The 24,457-nt window shown below is 36.1% G+C and overlaps 1 protein-coding gene across 2 annotated transcripts in view; it reads right to left on the bottom strand.

The window, feature by feature from the left end:
* Positions 1 to 4,085: 4,085 nt before the first annotated feature.
* The window catches only part of LOC123564394 (uncharacterized), a 33,498-nt gene continuing 13,126 nt past the window's right edge, over positions 4,086 to 24,457 (bottom strand). Inside the window, exons 4-5 of one of the 2 annotated variants that reach the window (XM_053537036.1) lie at positions 16,432 to 16,506; positions 4,086 to 15,366 (exon numbers count right to left, since the gene is read on the bottom strand). In XM_053537036.1, coding sequence (XP_053393011.1) covers positions 16,454 to 16,506 — 53 coding nt within the window. In that variant the 3' untranslated portion in view covers positions 4,086 to 15,366; positions 16,432 to 16,453. Of the gene's footprint in view, positions 16,507 to 24,457 lie in introns of both variants that reach the window. The other variant, XM_053537035.1, reaches the window with a different exon arrangement.

The raw sequence follows: 24,457 nt of genomic DNA, 5'->3' as shown, positions 1-24,457 counted from the left end.
TGAAAAAAAGTGTTTCACCAACTTTTAGGTGAAGCATGTTATTATTTGTTCCGTCCGTCTGTCCGTCCGTCCGTCGCAAAATTCATATAGTATTATCTCAGAACAGCTGTTGTGGCTAAATCTGAGGTTTTTTTTAAAGATTTTTGAAATTATCTTTTTCTATGAATTGTTAAATGCCTATTGCTTTTTGTAATATTCAAGTGACTGTTCCTGAAATACCCTGTGTATAGAAACGATTTGTTTTAACTGCTTAAAGGGCTATTATGGCTTTGTTTATTTAAAATAAATGTGACTGCCGCATGTGCTGTTATGAACATAAAATATATTAATAACTTGTTAAATCTTATTTTGGGGCCTCCGTGGCCGAGTGGTTAGAGTCGTTGACTTCAAACCATTTGCCCCTCATCGATGTGGGTTCGAAACCTCATTTGGGGCGTAGAATTCTTCACGTGAGGAAGCCATCCAGCTGACTTACGGAAGGTCAGTGGTTCTACCCAGGTGCCCGCTCGTGATGAAATATGCACGGAGGGGCACCTGTGGTCTTCCTTCACCATTAAAGCTGGAAAGTCGCCATATGACCTAAAATTGTGTCGGTGCGACAATAAACCCAACAAAATAAATAAATAAAAAATCTTATTTTTGATACTTTATTAATGACATATTTTTCAAAGGTTTTTAAAGTATGATTCACAAAGTATAAAGTAATACTGAGTCCATTATTTTTTATTACCTTTCTTTTATGTAAAAGGATAAATACATGTGCAGTACTGAAAGAAGTGCTTTTCCAATCACGTAATTATGCATATTCTCTTTGTTTTTGAGAGTTGCTGTATCGGATTTTAACATTATGGAATTTTAACACAGTGAAGTTCACCTAAACAGGCGTGACAAAATATCCTACTGAAAAGTACTTTAGGCATGTTGAACAAGTGTTAAAGATGGTTTAGGGAAACATTTTCTTAATCTCTATTCAAAATCATGTTTGATACATGTACCTATTTCTTAATGTCTTGTATAGAGAGCACCACTTGCTACATGTACCTATATTATCTATAACAAATGTGTTATCTTATGGCAAAGTTTTTAATGCATACTAGGGGTTATTTCAAGGTTAGAGAGTTCGGTGTAAGGTCATTTCAGAGCATTATTAACTGCAAGTTGCTTTATTAATCAATGTAATGATGATTATTGTATAACAGCTTATGTATTTTACTTGTTGAGAAAGAATGCTATGCTTATAAATGAATTATGTATAGATCAATCATTAATTTAAGTAGGCCTATATCTGAAGTAAATTAGCTAATTGCCCGAACAATGCCATTTTAAGCCAGTGTGATGAAAACATACAAAATTAACATTGAAGATAAAGGGAAAATAGTTTCTTCCATTTCTTTTATTGCTGATGCAGATTGTGTATGCTGCTTTCAATCTATTAAGACATGTTGTTGTCGTTTAAGAAGGAATTGTGGTCATTAATCTAAGTGGTACATTTCCAAGTATTTAAAAGGCAATACATGTATGCTGCAAGCAAGGCTTTGATTGATTCATTATGCTTTACAATTTTGTTGCATAGTATTTCCATTTATTCATAAGGAATATGTCATAAAGGTGCATATACTTCTGATGATATAATCTATAATTATTTGGGAGATTTTAGTTATAAATGTCAGCATTCTATATCTATCTATATCTCCTTTTGGCTTTTAATCACCATACAGAAGAGAATGTCTATATAAAAAAAGAGGCTTTTTAAAAAAAAAAATCAGTGTGATCACAAAATTCATGTGCATACATCTATCCCATCTCTTTTCTATATGAATATCTATAGCTTTTTAGTTTATACTAATTTATCTTTAAGCTCAATTGTGATGAAAGCTAGAAGCTTATCTGAACCACACTCGAATCCTTTCCCTGGAAAATCGAGTACTGGTGTCATTTGAGAAGGCTTGGTTATGATCCATGTCGGTATCAAACTCTGGGTTGAGCAGCCGACACCTTAAACTCTAGACAACCGCTTCCCTTACCTATAGTTTCTTAACAAGTGACTTATCCCAACAAAAATGTTCTAGTACCAGAAGGCTCTGACATGATATGTGACCGGGATAAACATGAAAGTATCAAACCAGAAGACGTCGGTTTGATGATTTGAACAGGAAAAATGTCCTGTGTGGTCAAAGCTTTCAGTTAAAAGTAAGGTTAAATTTGTTTGAGGTAACTATTTGTTCATGCAAAAGATGAAGTAAGCGGTGCATACAAATCATGTAAACATCTCTAAATGATAAATTATAACAATAATCCAGTAAATAAAGACATAATCATTAAAGAAACGTTTTAACTTTCCATTACAATAAAGCTTTTCAAGATACATGCATATAGATATGATCAAACATTGATACTTTGCAATATCAAAATAAAACTATCTGAATATAGAGATTTTATGTAAATATAATTATGTAATATGTGTTCTATTATGGAAATTACAAAGCTTATCACAAAGCTTATTTAGTCGCCGTATGACCTAGAGTTGTGTTAATGCGATGCTAAAACTACCAAAACCAAAGAGCAAAGCTGATTATTAGATACATGTATATAATGCAAAAGAACCATAAATGAAAATGAACCATGTCTCCCAGTATAAGAATGGAATTGGTATCTACATAGTTTTGTCATTTGAGGCCCTAGCGGACATGAAATGCTGCCTTTATATCATTTGGTCTACAATGTTCAACAGTAATATAAAACTTATGTTGCGTTCCACATGTGGTCTCATTATGACTACAAATACAGAGTGGACACGATTTTGCGACAGACAGACAGACAGACAGACAGAAAGACAGACGGACGAACGAAACAAAATGGAACATATCTTCTACAAAAATTTAGTCGTTACACATATTTATCACTTCTAGATCAATCGAGATCAAGCAGCGCGTCACAGGGCTTATGCATACACGTAAAAGCGTATAGTTTTAAAAAAGATGACATTTTTAACGTACGTACGGACAAATATAAAGACATACCGTTATGTAGCATGACCTAACTTTATGATTATATATCACTTGACCCTAACAGTAAATATGAATTAGTTTACACATAATTATGTATCAAGAATAAGATAAAAATTAACTTTTACTAAAATAGCTATTTGATTCAATGGCGGCCTTTTGAATGTTCTAAAAATAGAATTCCAAAGAGCTGTGACCTTAGCCCTTACAGCCAAAAGTCTTATAGTGCTCCAAGCTACTGCTGTGAACTTTGCCCTTAATGCCAAAAGTCTTATATTGTCCCAAGCTACCGTGGTCTCGGTATGAATAAAGTACAGAGCGGACACGATTTTGCGACAGACAGACAGACAGACAGACAGACAGACGAACGAAACAAAATGAAACATATCTTATACAAAAAATTAGTCTTTACACATATCTATCACATCTAGATCAATCGAGATCAAGCAGCACATTACAGGACTCATGATGTATGTTTGTAAAATCTTACGGTTTTAAAAAAGAAGACATTTTAAACGTACGTACGGACGAATCGTACGGACAGGCCGTTATGTGGCATGACCTAACTTTATAAAAATGCATCACTTGACACTAAGAGTAAGTATGAATCAGTTTACATATAAATATGTATCAAGAATAAGATAAAAACTAACTTTTACTAAAATAGCTATTTGTTTAAATGGCGGCCATTTTGAATGTTCTAAAAATAGAATTCCAATAAGCTGTGACCTTGGCCCTTACAGCCAAAAGTCTTATATTGTCCCAAGCTATCGCTTTACAAAATTTGGTACTTTTGTCCAACCTGTCTAGATCTTTCGAAATTGGCACTCTACTAACAGTGGTCCAATTTCGTTTCATACAGAATTTGTCCCAGAACCACACGGGACGCACACAAACCAAGGACATAAAGGATAACTGTTAATATTCCATTTTGTTTGTTCTGTTTTTGTTTCTTTGCGTTTGTTGGGTTTAACGCCCTTTCCAGATTTTTATGGTGGATACGCCAAATCAACTTCGTGTTAGCCTAGGACAAATTGTTAAGTATAGTAAAGGAGAATAAAAAACTAAGCAAAACTTGCATTATTTTTAAAGTTTATTCTTCAAATAAATACATGTGTATAGTTAGCACAGACTGATCTGTCATTAAAAAGTGCACCACTTTGTGAAAAACCTGTCACTGTATAAAGTAAACCTTTTTTGCTACACAGCAGACACTGATTTTTCTTGAACTGCAGCTTAACTTTGCATAATCTAGATATCAGAAATAATCATTCAAAGTGTCTCCATGGGTGGTAGTAGGATCTACTTGAATATTCAAGGTAATTGTTTACGTCCATTTCATGGCCAAGTAAACAGAAAGTTTTCGAAACGTTTTGGTGACTGAAATATACAACAGGAAATGCCCTTTTCCAAAGTGCTTTTGACAATAAATTCGTAGCTTATGAGGGCATTTTGAAGGTAAAGAAGTTCCTATTATCACCACTGGAGTTCTTTAATATGATGCATAATATAAATGGTACTCAAATATATATAAAGAGAAATCAAGGAAAAACGTTGTTATAAAGCAGGTGGATCAAACAGCATGCACAAGTTCTTTTAACATTACACACCAGAACAATTTGCCTGTCAAAAGTAACAATTATTGCTCAAGGTCCAAAGGACTTTTATAACGGTTTCTTGGATATAAATTTTAAAGTAACCATTTAAACAGCAAACTTCCTTAAAATGTAAACTATACCAGCCATGCCCTTGAATATCATATGACTTTTAAAAAAGACAGTACAGTATGTGATAAGAATCACAATGGTTTTTACAGCATATCATTGACTAACACTAAAAAGTTACAAAAAACTGAGATCAGACCTGATTAAATATACACAAACTTGTGTAGTAAAAGGGTAGGATCGGTCCTATACAATACACAAGTACCATCATGAGGCTAACTCACTTGACATTGATTATAAGTATAATGACACAGGTTTTATGAAAGGGAACAACTATACTTAGTTTAAAATGTGATAGTGATCACTCATACAAGACACCAGGTATATGTATGGCACTATTAGAAGCAACACAGCAAAAAGTATTTAAAATCAAATTCATTTTCTGAAAAATATTTATATCTACTGTACTTAAGACAGGATAAAATGACCAATCTAAACCTTATATACACAGAACAAGCAGCTAACGCCTGACAGCGTTTTGGCTGGGTTTTCCGAATTAGGTCATAATGAGTTAAAGTTCTAATAAAGGCATACAATAAATAACCCCCAAATTAATAAGCACTATTGAAGGAAAAAGGGGAAAAAAGAAATGGACAGGTAGAAAATGAAATTAAAGAAATAAATTGGTGTTAAAAAATCAAAGTAAGACTTGAGATGCTTTTGAGAAAAGCGCATGTCTCCCACAACTGCCTAATTATCAAAATAGTAAGTCAGTCTTTATATACTGTTTACTTAGACAACATGCGCACGCACTTTATTGACCTCAAAAGGACCCATATACTACTTTTAAAAGTAGTATAGGGGTCCTTCTAAGGTCAAAAATGTGCAAGAAATCTGAGCGTTTTTTGGTAATTCAAGGGCCATAGTTCCGAAGTGCCTGGGCCGATTTGGCTAGTTATCGAATTTGGCCGAGCACTTATTGGCAAACACATTTTGTTCAAGTTTGGTGAAGATCGGATGAGAAATGTTCGACTTAGAGTGTGGACAAGCTTTGTGACAGACAGACAGATAGACAGACACACACACAGACAGGAGTAAATCAATATGTCTCCCACACCACTGTGTGGCGGGAGACATAAACAAGAGGACCATGATGGTCCTGAATCGCTCACCTCTTCCCACATGACCCAGTTTTGAGTATGACGTCGTTTTTTCTATTATTAGACATAGTGACCTAGTTTTTGAGCTCATGTGACCCAGTTTTGAACTTGACCTAGATATTATCAAGATAAAAATTCTGACCAATTTTCATGAAGATCCATTGAAAAATATGGTCTCTAGAGAGGTCACAAGGTTTTTCTATTATTTGACCTATTGACCTAGTTTTCGAAGGTACGTGACCCTGTTTTGAACCTTACATAGATATCATCAAGGTGAACATTCTCACTAATTTTCATGAAGATCTCATGAAAAATATGGCCTCTAGAGAGGTCACAAGGTTTTTCTATTTTTATACCTACTGGCCTAGTTTTTGACCGCACGTGACCCAGTTTCGAAACTGACCTAGATATCATCAAGGTGAATATTCAGATCAATTTTCATGAAGATCCATTGAAAAATATGGCCTCTAGAGAGGTCAAAAGATTTTAATAATTTTAGACCTACTGACCTAGTTTTTGATAGCAGTTGACCCAGTTTCAAACTTGACCTAGATATCATCAAGATGAACATTCAGACCAACTTTCATACAGATCCCATGAAAAGTATGGCCTCTAGAGAGGTCACAAGGTTTTTTTATTATTTGACCTACTGACCTAGTTTTTTAAGGCACATGACCCAGTTTCAAACCTGACCTAGATATCATCAAGGTGAACATTCTGACCAATTTTTATGGAGATCCATTCATAAGTATGGCCTCTAGAGAGGTCACAAGGTTTTTCTATTTTTAGACCTACTGACCTAGTTTTTGACCGCACATGACCCTGTTTCGAACTTGACCTAGATATCATCAAGATGAACATTCAGACCAATTTTCATACAGATCCCATGAAAAATATGGCCTTTAGAGAGGTCACAAGGTTTTTCTATTATTTGACCTACTGACCTAGTTTTTGACGGCACGTGACCCACTTTCGAACTTGACCTAGATATCATCAAGATGAACATTCTGACCAACTTTCATACAGATCCCATGAAAAATATGCCCTCTAGAGAGGTCACAAGGTTTTTCTATTATTTGACCTACTGACCTAGTTTTTGATGGCACGTGACCCACTTTCAAACTTGACCTAGATATCATCAAGATGAACATTCTGACCAATTTTCATGAAGATCTCATGAAATATATGGCCTCTAGAGAGGTCACAAGGTTTTTCTATTTTTAGCCCTACTGACCTAGTTTTTGACCGCACGTGACCCAGTTTCGATCTTGACCTAGATATCATCAAGATGAACATTCTGACCAACTTTCATACAGATACCATGAAAAATATGGCCTTTAGAGAGGTCACAAGGTTTTTCTATTATTTGACCTACTGACCTAGTTTTTGATGGAACGTGACCCAGTTTCGAACTTGACCTAGATATCATCAAGGTGAACATTCTGACCAATTTTCATGAAGGTCTTGTGAAATATATGGCCTCTAGAGAGGTCACAAGGTTTTTCTATTTTTAGACCTACTGACCTAGTTTTTGATGGAACGTGACCCAGTTTCGAACTTGACCTAGATATCATCAAGGTGAACATTCTGACCAATTTTCATGAAGATCTTGTGAAATATATGGCCTCTAGAGAGGTCACAAGGTTTTTCTATTTTTAGACCTACTGACCTAGTTTTTGATGGCACGTGACCCAGTTTCGAACCTGACCTAGATATCATCAAGATGAACATTCTGACCAACTTTCATAAAGATCCCATGAAAAATGTGACCTCTAGAGTGGTCACAAGCAAAAGTTTACGGACGGACGGACGGACGGTCGGACGCACGGACGGACGACGGACACCGCACGATCACAAAAGCTCACCTTGTCACTTTGTGACAGGTGAGCTAAAAACACCAATTTAAATGTTCAGGTCTCTGTGACCTTTGACCCAGGGAGACCCCAAAATGAATAGGGGTCATGTACACATCAAGACCAACATACCTATGAAGTTTCAAGGTCCTAGGTGAAATACTTGTCCAGATATTGAGCGGAAACCATTTTCAATGTTCAGGTCCCTGTGACCTTGACCTTTGACCCAGTAACCCCATCCTCAATTTGGACCAACTAGGATAACAGGGGATCATTCTGACCAAGTTTCTTGAAGTTTGGATAAGTAGTTGTTAAGAAACAATAGCTGTCACAGGAGACAGCGTGCTCGACTATTTCGATGGTGGATAGTGAAACTGGGCACATCTGAGAAAACTGGAACTGTCACTGGAGTGTTTATTAACTCCAATGGTGGGTGAAGATATTGCACAATAGCCTGAGTCTGTGTCAAAAATATTAAGTAATAAGAGAAGTACAGATAAAGTATATCAAAACACCATACAAGTACAGCCTAAGCAAAAAGGGGGCATAATCAATTAAAATATTGGTGCAAGAGTTATGCATCTTGTATCATATGATGTGGGTGATGATGTGGAACAATACTTCAAGTTTGAATCAAATGCATTTCATAATAACTGAGATACAGCGAAAAATGCATCAAAATTAACTTTCATTTCTAAATAAAAGGGGGCATAATTCATGAAAAATTGGTGCCAGAGTTATGCACCTTGTGTTAAATGGTGTGGGTGATGATGCTGAACAACTATTTTAAGTTTGAATCAAATCCATTCAGTAATAACAGTGATAGAGTGAAAGTGCATCAAAACTTTAACCTGAAATTCTTAGTAAAAAGGGGGAATAATTCATGAAAAATTGGTGCCAGAGTTATGCACCTTGTGCCAAATGGTGTGGGTGATGATGTTAAACAACTATTTTAAGTTTGAATCAAATCCATACGGTAATAACAGTGATAGAGTGAAAGTGAATCAAAACTTTAACCTGAAATTCTAAGTAACAAGGGGAAATAATTCATGAAAAATTGGTGCCAGAGTTATGCACCTTGTGTCATATGGCGTGGGTGGTGATGTTGAACAACGATTTTAAGTCTGAATCAAATCCATTCAGTAATAACTGAGATAGAGTGAAAGTGAATCAAAACTTTAACCTGAAATTCTAAGTAAAAAGGGGGAATAATTAATAAAATATTTGTGCCAGAGTTATGCATCTTGTGTCATATGATGTGGGTGATGATGTTAAACAAGTATTTTAAGTTTGAATCAAATCCATTCAGTAATAACAGAGATAGAGTGAAAGTGCATCAAAACTTTAACCTTAAAAACTAAGTGAAAAGGCGAGATAAATCATGAAATATTGGTGCCAGAGTTATGGCCCTTATGTCAGATGATGTGGGTGATGATGAGGAATAACTATTTCAAGTTTGAATCAAATCCATCAAGTAATTACAGAGAGAAGTTGAAAAAAGAGAAAGTGTAAAAAAACTTTAACCAAGGTGGGGACGTGGAAAGACGCCGACGCTGACGCAGACGCCGGGTCGAGTAGGATAGCTCTCCTTGTACTTCGTATAGTCAAGCTAAAAATGAATGAACAAAAAGGTTAACATGAGACTCATTGTGACCTTGACCTCTGACCCAGTGACCCCGAAATCAATAGGGGTCATGTTTTATTTATTTTGTTGGGTTTAATGTCGCACCAACACAATTATAGATCATATGGCGACTTTCCAGCTTTGATGGTGGAGGAAGACCCCAGGTGCCCCTCTGTGCATTATTTCATCACAAGCGGGCACCTGGGTAGAACCACCAACCTTCCGTAAGCCAGCTGGATGGCTTCCTCACATGAAGAATCTACAAGCCAGATTTTTCCTCGAAAACCTGGCCAAAAAGTATATTAACATTTAAATCCAAATTCAAAGTACAAACCTTCAATTGCATGTTCACATCAATGACCAGTGTAGTACATTATAGCAGTCTGACCTCTTCTGTGTCTAGTGTTTATATACAGTTTCTGCAGCTGTGTTAGAGCAAGTTCAATTTCTGGGTTAAATCAAGTTTATATGAACTGGCAAGAATACAGCTAGAGGATTTCTGTTATTCTGTTTATTCTGTTTCTAATATAAAGGTAAACAAGAATGATGTCAACATTGTATGGCACATGCCCCCCTGAAAAAGCTTCACAGACAATATCAGGGCCATTTCTCCAGTAAAAATAACTGGACATGATAGTTCCAATAATACTGGCACATCAATTTCATGCAGATGATGTATCTCAAGTTTCATTTCAACTGGATGGGAACTGTAGAGCTCAGTACACAATGTTCTGACATAGTTGTAATACCTCAAGTTCAGAAAAGGGCCGAAACATCAGAAACATGATCTTTCATTTATATGGTAAGCATACGCACTTGTAATTACATGTACAATTGGAAGTGGTTTCAGTCCATCAATATTTGCCATTATTCAGCACCCTGAATTGAAAATTCGAACAATATCTTAGCAACATACTTGCTCACAATGAATAAAGACAATACTGCATGACTGTGATCAATAATCGCATGTTAAGGAATTTACCTCGAGAAATAAAAACAGTTCTGACAATTTGGCATCAATATTTAAAAGGACGCTGTTACGCCTCTCACAACCTGTTTTGCAAAGATCTGTCATGAACGTCGCTGACTGACTGAATTATTTTACCTGTAATGTAACAAACTAAACATATGGGCCAAATGCGCCAGTTCAACTAGGGAACCTTAGTAAACCTCTGGTATGTGAGATTGGCATCAACCAATTCATGAGAAAAAGTTGTTTGCACAGGTTCTTATTCTTAGCTCTGGCGGCACCTGAAAGGGGTCAAGTAGTAACATAATGCAACAGACAAAGTTAAAAAGGTTGACAATTGACGATGGACCATCCACCTATACTAATAGCCTACCCTGAACCTTTGGATCAGGTGGATTAACAATTGTAATATGTGCTACTGGACTAATTTCTCTACTTTTCATTACACACAATGATAACACATGCTTTTGACATAAACAAATATATCTGTTTAATGGACTTCAACATTTCTTCCAAAAATTCAAGAAGAAATACAAACATTTCTTATCAAAAATATAGGACAATACTGGTATACAGAAATTTGGCTACTAACAACAATGCACTTTCTCTAAGTCTAAGACAAAAATATACTTTCAGCAGCATTTTAAATGATTTTGGAAACAATTGTAGTTAGTCTGTACTTGTTGTTCACAGGCAAAGCTGCAAAGGAGAAAATAATCAATTCTATAGATGACAGACTTTAAAAATATCCAAAAATACATGAACATAATTCAAGATATAGAGGAAAGTAAAGATAATATACGAGGTATGCAGCATGAAGGAAGAAATGTGCAGTGGTCTCAAGGTATATGGTCTTGACTTCTAACCCCAAGGCTGCAGGTTCAAATCCTATGAGATTATATAGAGATAGTATCTAATTTTTTCAAATAATAGGTATGAAGTTTAAAAGCTTTGAAATGAAGGCAAATGTCCATATATTTCTTGAAAATAGATATATTGACAATATTTTAACCAGAAGCATATAGCTACTAGCATTTGATATTTTCATATAAAAGAAAATTTTGTGATCAAGGAAATGTAACTATTCTTGAACACGGAGAGCAGAAACATCAAAGGGACATAATATATTGGATATTTTCTATTTGGATGCATTTCATTTTACATTCAGCAGTGAAATGGACTGCTAAATAATGATTCATGATACTGTTCGCTAAAAATACAGAACATCTGGAACAGTCTGATAACCGCAAATACATGCTGTAACAGAATGCAAATATTTAAGGTCTGACCGGGACTCGAACCCAGGACCTCTCACACCCAAGGCAGACATTTTACCACTTCCCTATAACAGCAGTAGCTACAGCTAGGCAGTTTAAATGCACCCCTTTTCTCTTCCTGGCTACATTACCTGAACTGGAACAATTTTGTGGCAATAACATGTTTGGTGTACTCCGGATTATTGGCATATTCGCTTTGTTACCTAATGCCAATTTTCATATAAAGAAAAAATATTATCTAATTTTGCCAACATTTCAATCTGTCAAAACTGCCCAAATTTCTCTGACGTGTTTCTTAGAGTATGAACTTACTAACTGGTAGTACCAGTGAAATATAACTTACACTGAATCTTTTATATTTGCCCTTTTAGCAGCTGGCGAATGGCGAAGACAGCGAGCTTTGTCCAAATTTAAGCAATCATTTTAAAAGTTTTGAGAAGATTTCAATTGACAGGAAATTACAGTTACAAACTATGAAGTCATTAGCATTCACTGTCAATTAGTATTATGACTAAGATCGACTGTCATTCATTCATTCCAATGATTCATAGACAGAGTCCGTTGTTTACATTTTTACTCGTAACCGGTGCAAAACCACTATATTTGCAAAAGCTGAAGTATGCAAAGAACTCTTGTATGGTCCCTAGATTATAATTTTGACCCCGGTCCGTATAATCCATTACTCAGCCACAAGTACTAGTTAGCAGTCCTAGAAGCAGTCACAGGATGTAGTAAATATAAGTTATAAAAACTTCTCTTTAATGTACAAAAAATAAATTTAAACTAACAAACTATAGGAAATAGAATAAAATCAAAATAATAAAGAAATCAGCTGAAGGTCTATGTCCAACGTTGTAAAACTATGTTTGGTGACCAGTCTAACAGATCAAGCATCTGATTGGTTGATTTTGTGTGGACACCTGATATCAGCCAATGACGAAAGCTGCATCCTGAGACTGGTCTGCAAACTCAGCTTTATAATCTTGGACTATGCTGTTATAAATACTACAGTAGCTGTCTTACAATGTACATTTATCAAAACCTGACTAGAATCAAATACAGTTAATACATTCTTGTTTGGTTAAAAAAAAACAATCCAGACATAATATTGCAATTATATATATATAGTATGAATTTTCAGCAATCAAATACTGGACAACTGTTTTCAAACAGAAAACTTGAAAACAGTTGAAAAATGTCGTTGGACATATATTAAACAGACAAGTAAACTAACTAAAACAGTTTTCTCACTAGCAAATAAAATCAAAAATCAAAATATATGGACACTGGAATTACTGTAGTTAAACAGCTAAATAAAGATAACAAATATCACTAACCTAACTGAGATCTGTAGCAGCACAGTAGCTAGATGAAATTTGTTAACAAGACATAAGTAATACAAAATATTTTGAGATTAGAAAAACTGAACAAAGTGTATAGTTAACCAAACCTATGAAAATATCAACAAAAATAAATATGAAAGATTTTCTCAGCATAGCAAATATAAAATCATAAAAATTCAAAACTGATCCTTCAAATTCATTTACAAAAATAAAACATTAAAACTGTGTTACAAAAATAGTAAACTAATGCAACTTTTTGATTTTGAAATATATACATGGCACTACTATGTACAGCCTTCTCACACATAGCTAGGCCAATTTTAGACTACAAATTCTTACTCCATTTTGAAGAGTATCTATGTTAATAGTAACATAAACCAAGGAATAAGGCAATATTCCTAATGTAACAGAGATTTGCTCTGTCACTTTTTTTTCTTACAGAATTACATTCAAGTTACACTGCTAGGCCTTGGAAATAACTATTCATACTTACAGTGTTCTACTCCACCAAATAAAACATCCTTTATCATTGATTTCTAATTCAAAAATACATTCACCAAAAACTGTCTTTGACAGATACCTCTCTGGCCATCTTGAGTAAAAACAAGAGCACCGCCTTGTTGGTGCAGACGCTCATCTGATTTTTTTGTCTCTGTTTAATACATGTAGTTTTAAAGCAATAGCTTTGACCGTTAAGGAGAAAAGATGACCTAAACACAAAACTTAACCAAGAAATCTGATATTTTTTATGTCTAAAAGGGGCCATAATTCTCGCAAAAAGCAAGATGGAGTTATGTTTCTTGCTGTACAGAGTCAGCTATTGATGGTGACCAAGTGTTGCAAGTTGTAAAGCAATAGCTTTGACAGTTTAGTAGAAAAGCTGACCTAAACACAAATTTAACCAGGCAACGCCGACGCAGATCAAGTGATGACAATAACTCATCTTTTTTTTTTCAAAAAATCAGTTGAGCTAAGAAGAGTTTTTTGTAAATTAAGTATGCCCAAAACAATGGCTGGAAGTATAGGTTAAAGTTACAGGTATGATGTGTGTTTGACCTTTGGCACAGTGACCTCCAAAACAACATGGCAAATCTACTGGCCTTCTGAACAAAAAAAAAACAAACAACAACTATGAAACTACAGTCAATCTACTGACCACAGGCAATCATCAAATCAGATTAAAAGTCATCCAAAAGCATACTCCACCTATTTATTAACAAAGCATTTCTGTTTTGAGGTCCCCTTAATCTACTGAGCCACAAAAGAATAGTTATCTCCTACATGTAAGTACTGACAATAGACATAACAGCCTATGAGGTTTGGTTACTAAATGCTCAAGGGTTCTGCAGTGCAGTTCATGATCATAAACCAAACGGTATTTGTTTCCAAATATACTGTCAAAACAAAATACTCTCTTCCTTCAAAGTGGAGGGAGTGGAAGGATTAAAACACATCTCTAACAAGTTTTTCACTATAAAAACAATCTGAGTCTACACTTTCAAATAATATCATTTGTGTTAAATTGTACCAATTTCATAACCACTTAGTCTTCCTACTCAAAGGTGAACACACTTGAATTAAGATTTCACACAAACAACTTTACAACTGCTTGCTGTCTATAAATTGGCAATCAATTTTTTCATTAAGGAAGACATTCAACCATGCCTGTATTTATCAATGTTTTAAGGCTGAAACTTTAGACTAAGACTCAGAAATGCTAAATTTTCAATTTGCTCTTGCTTTGTGAAACTTGTACAGATTGTAATGGAAGATTACAGGAATGTATGTTCCACAAATACGGACATCTTGGCAAAATTTGGTAATTAAAGGTTTCCTATAAGCAAAGTTAGAATAAATTCAATAGTTGCTGTTTCAGACTTCAAACATTACAGGCCCAAGTTCTACAAATGTCACTTTAACAACAAGTCTAACAGTGCAAGTTTCAAAATCCCTGAATATGCAATGTAGAGTAATTGAAGAATATTTTGTACCAGCAGTTACGGCTGTTACACAGTATTACTTTACAAACTGATTAAGAAGACAGATGTACACATATGTAAAACATTCAGTTGCTCTGAAATTAACAGCAGTTTTTAGTACCTGCAAGACCAATAAATAAATAGTCTATATTTACAGTCGAACAATCTTTCAAAAGTCCATTCCCGAGAGTCTCATTCCCAGTGTTGACACGGTAATCCAATGTTTGTGAAACACAGTTGAACCAGCCTTAGTCTGTCTCCTAACTTCCTAAATTGGCATAATGTTCTTATTTCATTTGGTCTTAAGCAGACAGATTCTATTGCTCCACTGACAGGTCTCAAAATTAACAGCAGCAGTCAGTTTCTGGAAGATGGGAGTGTATTATTGCTGATCATGCTGACATAGATCTCTACGTATGCAGAATCTGATTCTCTACACAGACGTGTGAGTCACAAAGAGGTTTCAAGTGGTGAACACACCCTCCTAGAATCTGTAGATAAGATACTTCTTCACTATATAATTTGGCATTCATACTGAAGTCTTAGTTCTGCATCCAAATGAAGTGTAAAATAATTCAATTTCTTAGACATGAAATTTCCTGGTTTTGGTCAAAACAGCTGTCTCATGGGGATATAAATTAGAAGACTTCAAGTTTTGAACATGAGTGCCAAACATCCGCAATGTAAGTCCATCACAGCATATAACTTTTAATTGTTACAATAAAACTACTTATTGAGCAGGTCTGTTGTCAATTTTCTCAGTATCAACTTAAACAAGGGCTCCAAATCAACAAAAAATTTTTCTAGTTATCAAACTTGGCCAAAACATTGTACCCATAAACATTCTTACTATAAGTTTGGAGAACACTGAATAAGAACTGCTCAAGTTATTAAGCGGACACTGTCAACTTTCAAAATTTTAAGTAATTTTATGGACCATATGTCAAGAGAGGCTGGGATTATCTGGCTGGTTATCAGACTGTCTGACATATTATGCCTATAAACATTGTGACCCATTTTGGTGAACAATGGATAAGAAATGCTTAAGTCAGGGAGCTGAAATTGTCAATTTTCACAATTTTGACTTATTCAAGGGCCATAACTCAAGAGTGACAGAGGATGCAGCTGGTTATCGCTTGGCTGACATATTAGGCCAATAAACAGTGTGACCAGTTTGGTGAATGTTAGATAAGAACTGTTCAAGTTAACAGAATGGAGACTGACACTTTTAGCAATTTCAATTAAGGCCATAACTCCCGAGAGATCTGGAGGATCAAGTTTGTTATCTAACTTGGAGGAGATATTATACCCATGAACATTGTGACCAAGTTTGGTGAACATCTGAACTGCTTTTTAATGGATTGTCTTGACCTCAAAATCCACGAAAATTAATCTGGACCATCACAAATATTAATGACACAGTAACGTTCAAAACCAGAAATAAATTTTCTTATAAAAAGACAATATAATTTTCTGAAATTTGACCTTTTAGTCATATTAAACAGGTTTTGGTAAGAAAATCTAAATGGAAAAAAATATATTTCAAGTAGCTTTACATTTTACTCCAGGCACCTCCAATCATTCATCTGCTCCTGTCTGCAGCTGATGGCAGGTCAATTTGCAGTTGTAATCTGAAAGATAAGATAAAAAAAAACCTAGTAACAGAAAACATCCAAACATTTTTATGATTACATTAATCACTATAATTGGATCACTAAATACAATAATAGCAAAAAAAGTCTTTTTTTCTCAAGTTTTTGGATGACCTTCCACAAACATTAAAGCGCTATATGTTAACTCATCAATCAAGTGGCTATACCTTCAGTGATCTCAGTGTTACAAATAAAGATATTCCGACTAGCCACAAGAAGTCAAAAATCAGCTGGGCAAGTCAAATTGCTAAGTAGATTGCCTTTACCCCACCATAAACTTCAGCCAAAGTAATATCTCTGCACTAACAATCATTACTTTCAAATAAACAAATATTTACAGTATTTCACCCAAATCTGAAAGAAAGGTCTCTATGTTAAATCAAATATCTTCAAAGTTGAAATCACTTTGGGCAGGTTAATGCCAAGTCTGAATGCTTCATCCGAAGTCTTAGCAAAAAGACAAAAACTTTCAGAAACAAGAGCTCGTAGAACACGAAATGTCCCCTTTGATGCATTCAGTAACTGCATAAGGAACAGAAATTATTTGGTCACTGTGCATTGGATGTTTGACGTACTGACCTCAAATCAATAATTATGGGTCATTTACCAATCAGCAAAAAAGTTCTACTATTCTGGGTCAAAGTGACCTTGACATTTGACCATCTCTCAAAATCAATAGGGGTCATCTGCTGGTCATGATCAACCTCCCAATAAAGTTTTGTGATCCTAGGCCCAAGCGTTCTCAAGATATTGTCTGGAAATCATTTAACTGTTCCGCTTACTGTGACCTTGACCTTTGACCTACTGATCTTAAGATCAATAGGGGTCATCTGCTGGTCATGACCAACCTCCCTATCAACTTTCATGATCTCAGGCCCAAGGGTTCTTGAGTTATCATCCGGAAACCAATTGGTCCATGGACTGGCCGACCAATCTACCGGCAGACAGACCAACCTTCCGACATCAGCAATGGTTTATGGGCAGGCAGACCTAACAACATCAGCAAAACGGTGACCCCCAAAATCAAAAGAGGTCATCTACTAGTCATGATCGACCTTCCTATGTTTCAGCATATTGATATTTGACGATCCTGGGCCAAAGCATTCTTGAGTTATTATCTGGAATCTGTTTTACTTTTCAAGTTATCGTCCGGAAACGGTTTAATTGTTCTGTGTCACTGTGACCTTAACTCTTAAAGTCAGTAGGGGTCATCTGCTGATCATGATCAACCTCCCTATTAAGTTTCATGATCCTAGGCCCAAGTCTTCTTAAGTTATCATCCATAAATGGTTAAACTTTTCAGGGTCTCTGTGACCTTGACCTATGACCTACTGATCTCAAAATCAATAAGGGTCATCTGCTGGTCATAATCAATCTCCCCATTAAGTTTCGTGATCCTAGACCTAAGCATTCTGAAGTTATCGTCTGGAAACGGTTTAACTTTTACGGGTCACTTTGACCATGACCTTTGACCTACTAATCTCAAAATCATTAGGGTCATCTGCTGGTCATGATCAACCTCCCTTTTAAGTTTCGTGATCCTTAAGGCCCAAGCATTCTCAAGTTATCATACGGAAACCATTTAACTGTTCCGGGTCATTGTGACCTTTACCTTTGACCTACTGATCTCAAGATCAATAGGGGTCATCTGCTGGTCATGACCAAACTCCCTATCAACTTTCATGATCCTAGGCCCAAGCGTTCTTGGGTTATCACCCAGAAACCGATTGGTCTGCAGACCGACCATCAGACCGACATCAGCAAAACAATATACCCCTCCTTCTTCAAAGGAGGGTATAATAAAGTTAAGCAACCAGTAAGCTAAGAAGGCCCTAAATCACTTTAGCAAAAGTAGACTACTACTAGGGCTGTCCTAATAAAGTATAGACTTTTGGAATAAATTGCAAATACATTATGCTGCATAATAATTTTATAATGCACATATGTATTTAGAAACTAAAAATGTCTTTTATCATAAAGTAACTTTGCCAAAAAAAACAAGAGCTGTTGGAGGACAGCAATGCTTGACTATTCAATAGCCTTGTCAACTGAATGAATATTAAAGTCAACAAGGGTGCCATAGTCACAAAATACGCCCGTCAAGAGCTTGTTAAGTTGTCATTCTTGTATCTGATCTTTGACCTCTAAGTCTGACCTTGACCTTAGATCTAGGGACCTGGTTCTTGTGCAAGACACTCCGCCTCATGGTGGTGAACATTTGTGCCAAGTTACATCAAAATCTCTCCATGCATGAAGAAGAAATGCTCCAGACAAAGTCATTCTTGAATTTGACCTTTAACGTCTAAGTGTGACCTCGACCTTAGAACTAGGGACCTTGTACTTGTGCATGACACTTTGTCTCATGATGGTAAACATTTGTGCCAAGTTACATCAAAATCCCACCATGCATGAAGACGAAATGCTCCGGACAAAGTTTGTGGACGCCGCCCGCCTGCCAAGGGCATTCCTATAGTACGTCCCATCTTTCAGACGGGCATATAAACAAAGGGCATTATTTTGTAAAAATGCTAAGCAGAGTTGTGGAACCTGTGCACTGCATGTCAGATCATCACAGTGAACAAGTGTGTGAAGTTTCAATCTGCTTCCATTGGTGGGCACTGAGATACCAGCTTACCTACATAAATTTAGTTGTAACAAGAGTGCCAGAATGTCACAATATACGTCTGTCACAGCAAATTTCTTTACACTAGCATCTGTATTTGCAAATGGAATTTTAATTTTGTGGTTGTTTACAATGATTTTTTTAGTAATTATTTAATTCTTTTGTTTTTCTAAGTCCACAAAAAAACTCCTTCCCAGGTAGAGATACCTTAAAATACATCTAAAATTTGAAAGTAACATCTATGTTGTACCACAGAAAAGTGGCATTGGTTTTTCCCTATGGTCAATTATAAAAAAGTTACAATGTAAGTTATTTATAGTAACAACTAAGGGAAGTTAACCTTAAAAAAAAATTAAAAAAAAAAATTGTTAGTCCACACAAAAATCCTTACCAGGTAGAGATAGGTCAAAATACACCTCAAAATTGGATGTAACATGCATGTTGTACTACAGAAAAGTGGTCTTGATTTTTCCCTATGACAAGTAATGAAAAAGTTACAATATAAGCTATTCATAGTAACAACAAAGGGAAGTAATTCTAAAGGGACCTGCGCATGACACTCCATTTCATGATGGTGTACAACTGTGCCAAGTTACATCAAAATCCCTCAATGCATGAAGAAGAAATGCTCCGGACAAAGTCATTCTTGTATCTGACCTTTGGCCTCTTAAGTGTGACCTTGAGACCTTAGACCTAGGGACCTGGTTCTTGCACACGACACTCTGTCTCATGGTGGTGAACATTTATGCCAAGTAATATCAAAATCCCTCCATACATGAAGAAGAAATGCTCCGTACAAAATTTTCATTCTTGTATCCTTTGCCCTCTAAGTGTGCCCTTGACCTTAGACCTAGGGACCTGGTTCTTGTGCATGACACTCCGTCTCATGATGGTGAACAATAGCGCCCATTTGCATCAAAATCCCTCCATGCATAAAGAAGATATGCTCCGGACAAAGTCATTCTTGAATTTAACCTTTGACCTCTAAGTGTGACCTTGACCTTAGACCTAGGGACCTGGTTCTTGTGCATGACACTCTGTCTCATGATGGTGAACAATGGTGCCAAGTTTCATCAAAATCCCTCCATGCATGAAGAAGATATGCTCCGCACAAAGTCTGTGGACACCCCCCGCCCACCAGGGGCGTTCCCATACTACGTCCCGTTTCTGAAATGGGCGTATAAAAATGGAGTTACAGAATCTGTGCAGTGTAAGTCAGTTTATTACAGTAAATAAGTGTGCTAAGTTTCAATCCATCCCCACAAGTTGTGCCTGAGATACCAGCTTACATACCACAACAGCTGTCAAGGAGACAGCATGCTCAACTATTTAGATACTGGACAGTGAAATTGGGCACATCCAAGGAAGCTGGAGCTGTCACTGGAGTGTTTAATGACTCCAGTGTGGATGAAACTATTGAAAAATAGCTTAAATCTGTGTCAAAGGTATTAAGTAATAACTGAGATAAAGATAAGTCTGTGTCAAATGCATTATGTAATAACAGATACAGAGAGAATTTATTTATTTGGGTTTTACGGAGCACCAACACAGTATAGGTTATATGGCGCCAAACAGGACTACAAATTTTGGTTCCACATCTCATTTACATCGAAATAAAAACATGTATCAAACATCAAATAAGTATAAAAGGGACATAACTCATGGAAAATTTCTGCAAGAGTAATGCACCATGTGTCATATCATGTCACTAATAATGGGCAATAAGTATTTTAAGTTTGAATCAAATCTATTTAGTAACAAGCAAATTCGATGAATTGGTATCCCCCGCCGAAAGGGTTTGTGGTGAGGAATGGCAAAAAGATATATCTGGCAAAAAGTTAAGGATGTTAATAAGAAGCAAATAATTTCATTAGTCAAAATCAATTTAACAGAAAACAAATGTTTAATTAAAGAGTACACAATAAATGTATGATACTTTGATCCGGACTAAAGAATTTATTTTGAATGGGATATGCTTACTGTAATAAGCTTAGCTTTTAAAATTAAATGCAGTTAATTGAAATGTGAGCTTGAAGTTTAACTGGAATGAAATATTGTCTTTGAGTGGTTTGGCACCAGGTGTTGCTGTTTTACATGTACATTTGAACTTAAAAGATCAGATGTCCTTAAGGACGTATGCTAGAATTTGGTGCGAAAATTTTCCCAATAATAGAATTTCTTCAAACTTTTGATATTGAAGGACAATCATCTAAGAAACAAAAAAATGCAATTAAAATCATAGGTCACCGGTATCGAAAAAGAGTTATCTGCCCTTGAAAACCGCATTTCCCCCAAAAATGGCGTTTTCAAGGGCAGATAACTCTTTTTCGATACCGGTGACCTATGATTTTTATTGCATATTTTTGTTTCTTAGATGATTGTCCTTCAATATCCAAAGTTTAAAGAAATTCTGTTATTGGGAAAATTTTCGCCCATCTCATATACAGGGAATTCTAGCGTACGCCTTTAAGAGAACACAGATAAGTTATCTTGAACATGGCTGAGGGCAAGGTTTGTGCAGTCACAACTTAACATGTTGAAGGTTTGAACATTTAAAAAAAAAAAAAAAAGGATGGAAATATATATATATAGATATATGAATATATTTATTTTTTTAGGGGGTGGGGGTGCAGGGGAACGGGAGAGGAAACAAAATTTCACATGCTGATTATAAATATTGATTGAAAATTAAAAATGAAAAAAAAAAAAAAAAACAAGAGCTGTCTCCGTAGGATGACACATGACCCCGATGGCACTTTGAATGAATAGTTATGGCCGATGTTAGAGTTTAGGACCTTTGACCTACAGAGCTGGGTCTTGCGCTCGACACATCATCTTACTGTGTCACACATTCATGTGTAGTTATTTTAAAATCCATGCATGAATGACAAAGATATGGACCGGACATGCCCATCAATGCACTATCATGAAAAATGATCTTTAACGTCTAAGTGTGACCTTGACCTTTGAGCTACGGGCCTGGGTCTTGCGTGTGACACGTCATCTTACTGTGGTACACATTCATGCCAAGTTATTTGAAAATCCATCCATTGATGACAAAGATATGGACCGGACACACCCATCAATGCACTATCCTTTAACACCTAAGTGTGACCTTGACCTTTGAGCTACGGACCTGGGTCTTGCGCACTGCACGTCGTCTTACTGTGGTACACATTCATGCCAAGTTATTTGAAAATCCATCCATCGATGACAAAGATATGGACCGGACACGCCCATCAACGCACTATCCTTTAACGTCTAAGTGTGACCTTGACCTTTGAGCTACGGACCTGGGTCTTGCGCACTGCACGTCGTCTTACTGTGGTACACATTCATGCCAAGTTATTTGAAAATCCATCCATCGATGACAAAGATATGGACCGGACACGAAAATTGCGGACAGACCGACAGACTGACAGACTGACAGACAGTTCAAAAACTATATGCCTCCCTTCGGGGGCATAAAAAAAGGTAAAAGGGTGAAGTTGGAGTGGGGGGGGGGGGCAGAGGATGCATGATCAGTGGTGGGCATGACTGGGTGGAGAAGTGAGGTGGGGGAATAGTACATCTTGGAAGGTTTGAAAAAAATCTAAAATAAATGAAAAAAAAAAAAAAAATTGGGAGGGGGGGGGGGGGGGGGGGGGGGGGGGGGGGGGGGGGGGGGTTGTGACCAAGGCAAGTGGGTGACCAGGTGTGGGTGCGCAACTTCACATGTTTATAATAAATGTTCACAGAAAAGGATGAAAGAAATTTAATGAAATTCTGCCAAATGGTAAGTTTGTTATGTACAAATATGTGGATTTTTAGACAATTAAAGGGCAATAACTCTTAAGTTAAAAAAAGAAATCCGTACAAAATTGTCTGTGCACAACCACATTATAGTGCTCTAAATTCCGTTAAAGTTTCATAATTCTAGGTCAAATATATCAAAAGTTATGATGCAGAAATTGGCATATCTATAGATCTATAGTACTCTATATAGTTAACACTAGAAACTTCTAAGGGACATAACCCTGGTGTTACTTGGGCAATCTGTCTGAAACTTGATGGGCCCCATAACCTCATAGTGGTGAACATGTATATGAAGTTTGTTTGAAAAAAATCTAAAATAAGGAATGATTTTTTTTGGGGGGGGGGGGGGGTCGGGGGATGGGGGGGAGGTGTGTGATCAAGGTAAGGGGGCGACCAGGTGTGGGTACACAACTTCACATGTTTACAATAAATGTTAATGGAAAAGAATGAAAGAAATTTAATGAAATTCTACAAAATGGTAAGTTTGTTATGTACAAAATATGTGGATTTTTATACAATTAAAGGGCAATAACTCTTAATTTACAAATAAATCCAAATGAAATTGTGTGTACACAACCACATTATGGTGATCTAAATTCTGTTAAGTTTCATAGTTCTAGGTCAAATATATCAAAAGTTATGATGCAGAAATTGCCATATTTATAGTACCCTATATAGTTAACACTAGAAACTTCTAATGGCCATAACTCTAGTGTTACTTGGGCAATCTGACTGAAACTTGACGGGCCGCAAGAACTCATTGTGGTGAACATGTATATGAAGTTTTAAATAAATATTCCCAACCATTTCCTAGATATGGCTCCGGACGGACGGACGGACGGAAAGACGGAAGGACGGACGGACGGACGGACAACGCCAAAACTATATCCCTCTCACTTTCGGCGGGGGATAATAACTGAGATAGAGCAGAAGTGCATCACAACTTGAACCTGAAATTCTAAACATAAAACTTAACCAAGAAATCTGATATTTTCTAAGTACAAAAGGGGGCATAAATCTTGCAAAAAGCAAGATGGAGTTATGTTTCTTGCTATACAGGGTCAGCTTATGATGGTGAACAAGTATTCCAAGTTTCAAAGCAATAGCTTTGATAGTTTAAGAGAAAAGCTGACCTAAACATAAAACTTAACCAGGCAACGCCGACGCCGACAACCGCTCAAGTGATGACAATAACTCATCATTTTTTTTCAAAAAATCAGATGAGCTAAAAATTGGTGACAGAGTTATAGAAATTGTGTCATATGATGTAGGTGATGAATCAAATCCATTCAGTAATAACTGAGATACAGCGAAAGTACATAAAAATTTTAACCTGAAATTCCAAGTAAAAAGGTGGGATGATTTATGAACTATTGGTGCAAGAGTTATGATCTTTGTGCCATATGATGTGGGTGATGATGAGGAATAACTATCTCAAGTTAGAAACAAATCCATAAAGTAAATAACAGAGATAAAGTGAAAGTGCACCAAAACTTTAACCAAGGTGTGGAT

Source organism: Mercenaria mercenaria, chromosome 2 (genome assembly GCF_021730395.1).
Source record: "Mercenaria mercenaria strain notata chromosome 2, MADL_Memer_1, whole genome shotgun sequence".
Taxonomy (NCBI): Eukaryota; Metazoa; Mollusca; class Bivalvia; order Venerida; family Veneridae; genus Mercenaria; species Mercenaria mercenaria.
The sequence above is the reverse complement of the archived record's forward strand: the minus strand, read 5'-3'. Positions and strand labels throughout refer to the sequence as shown.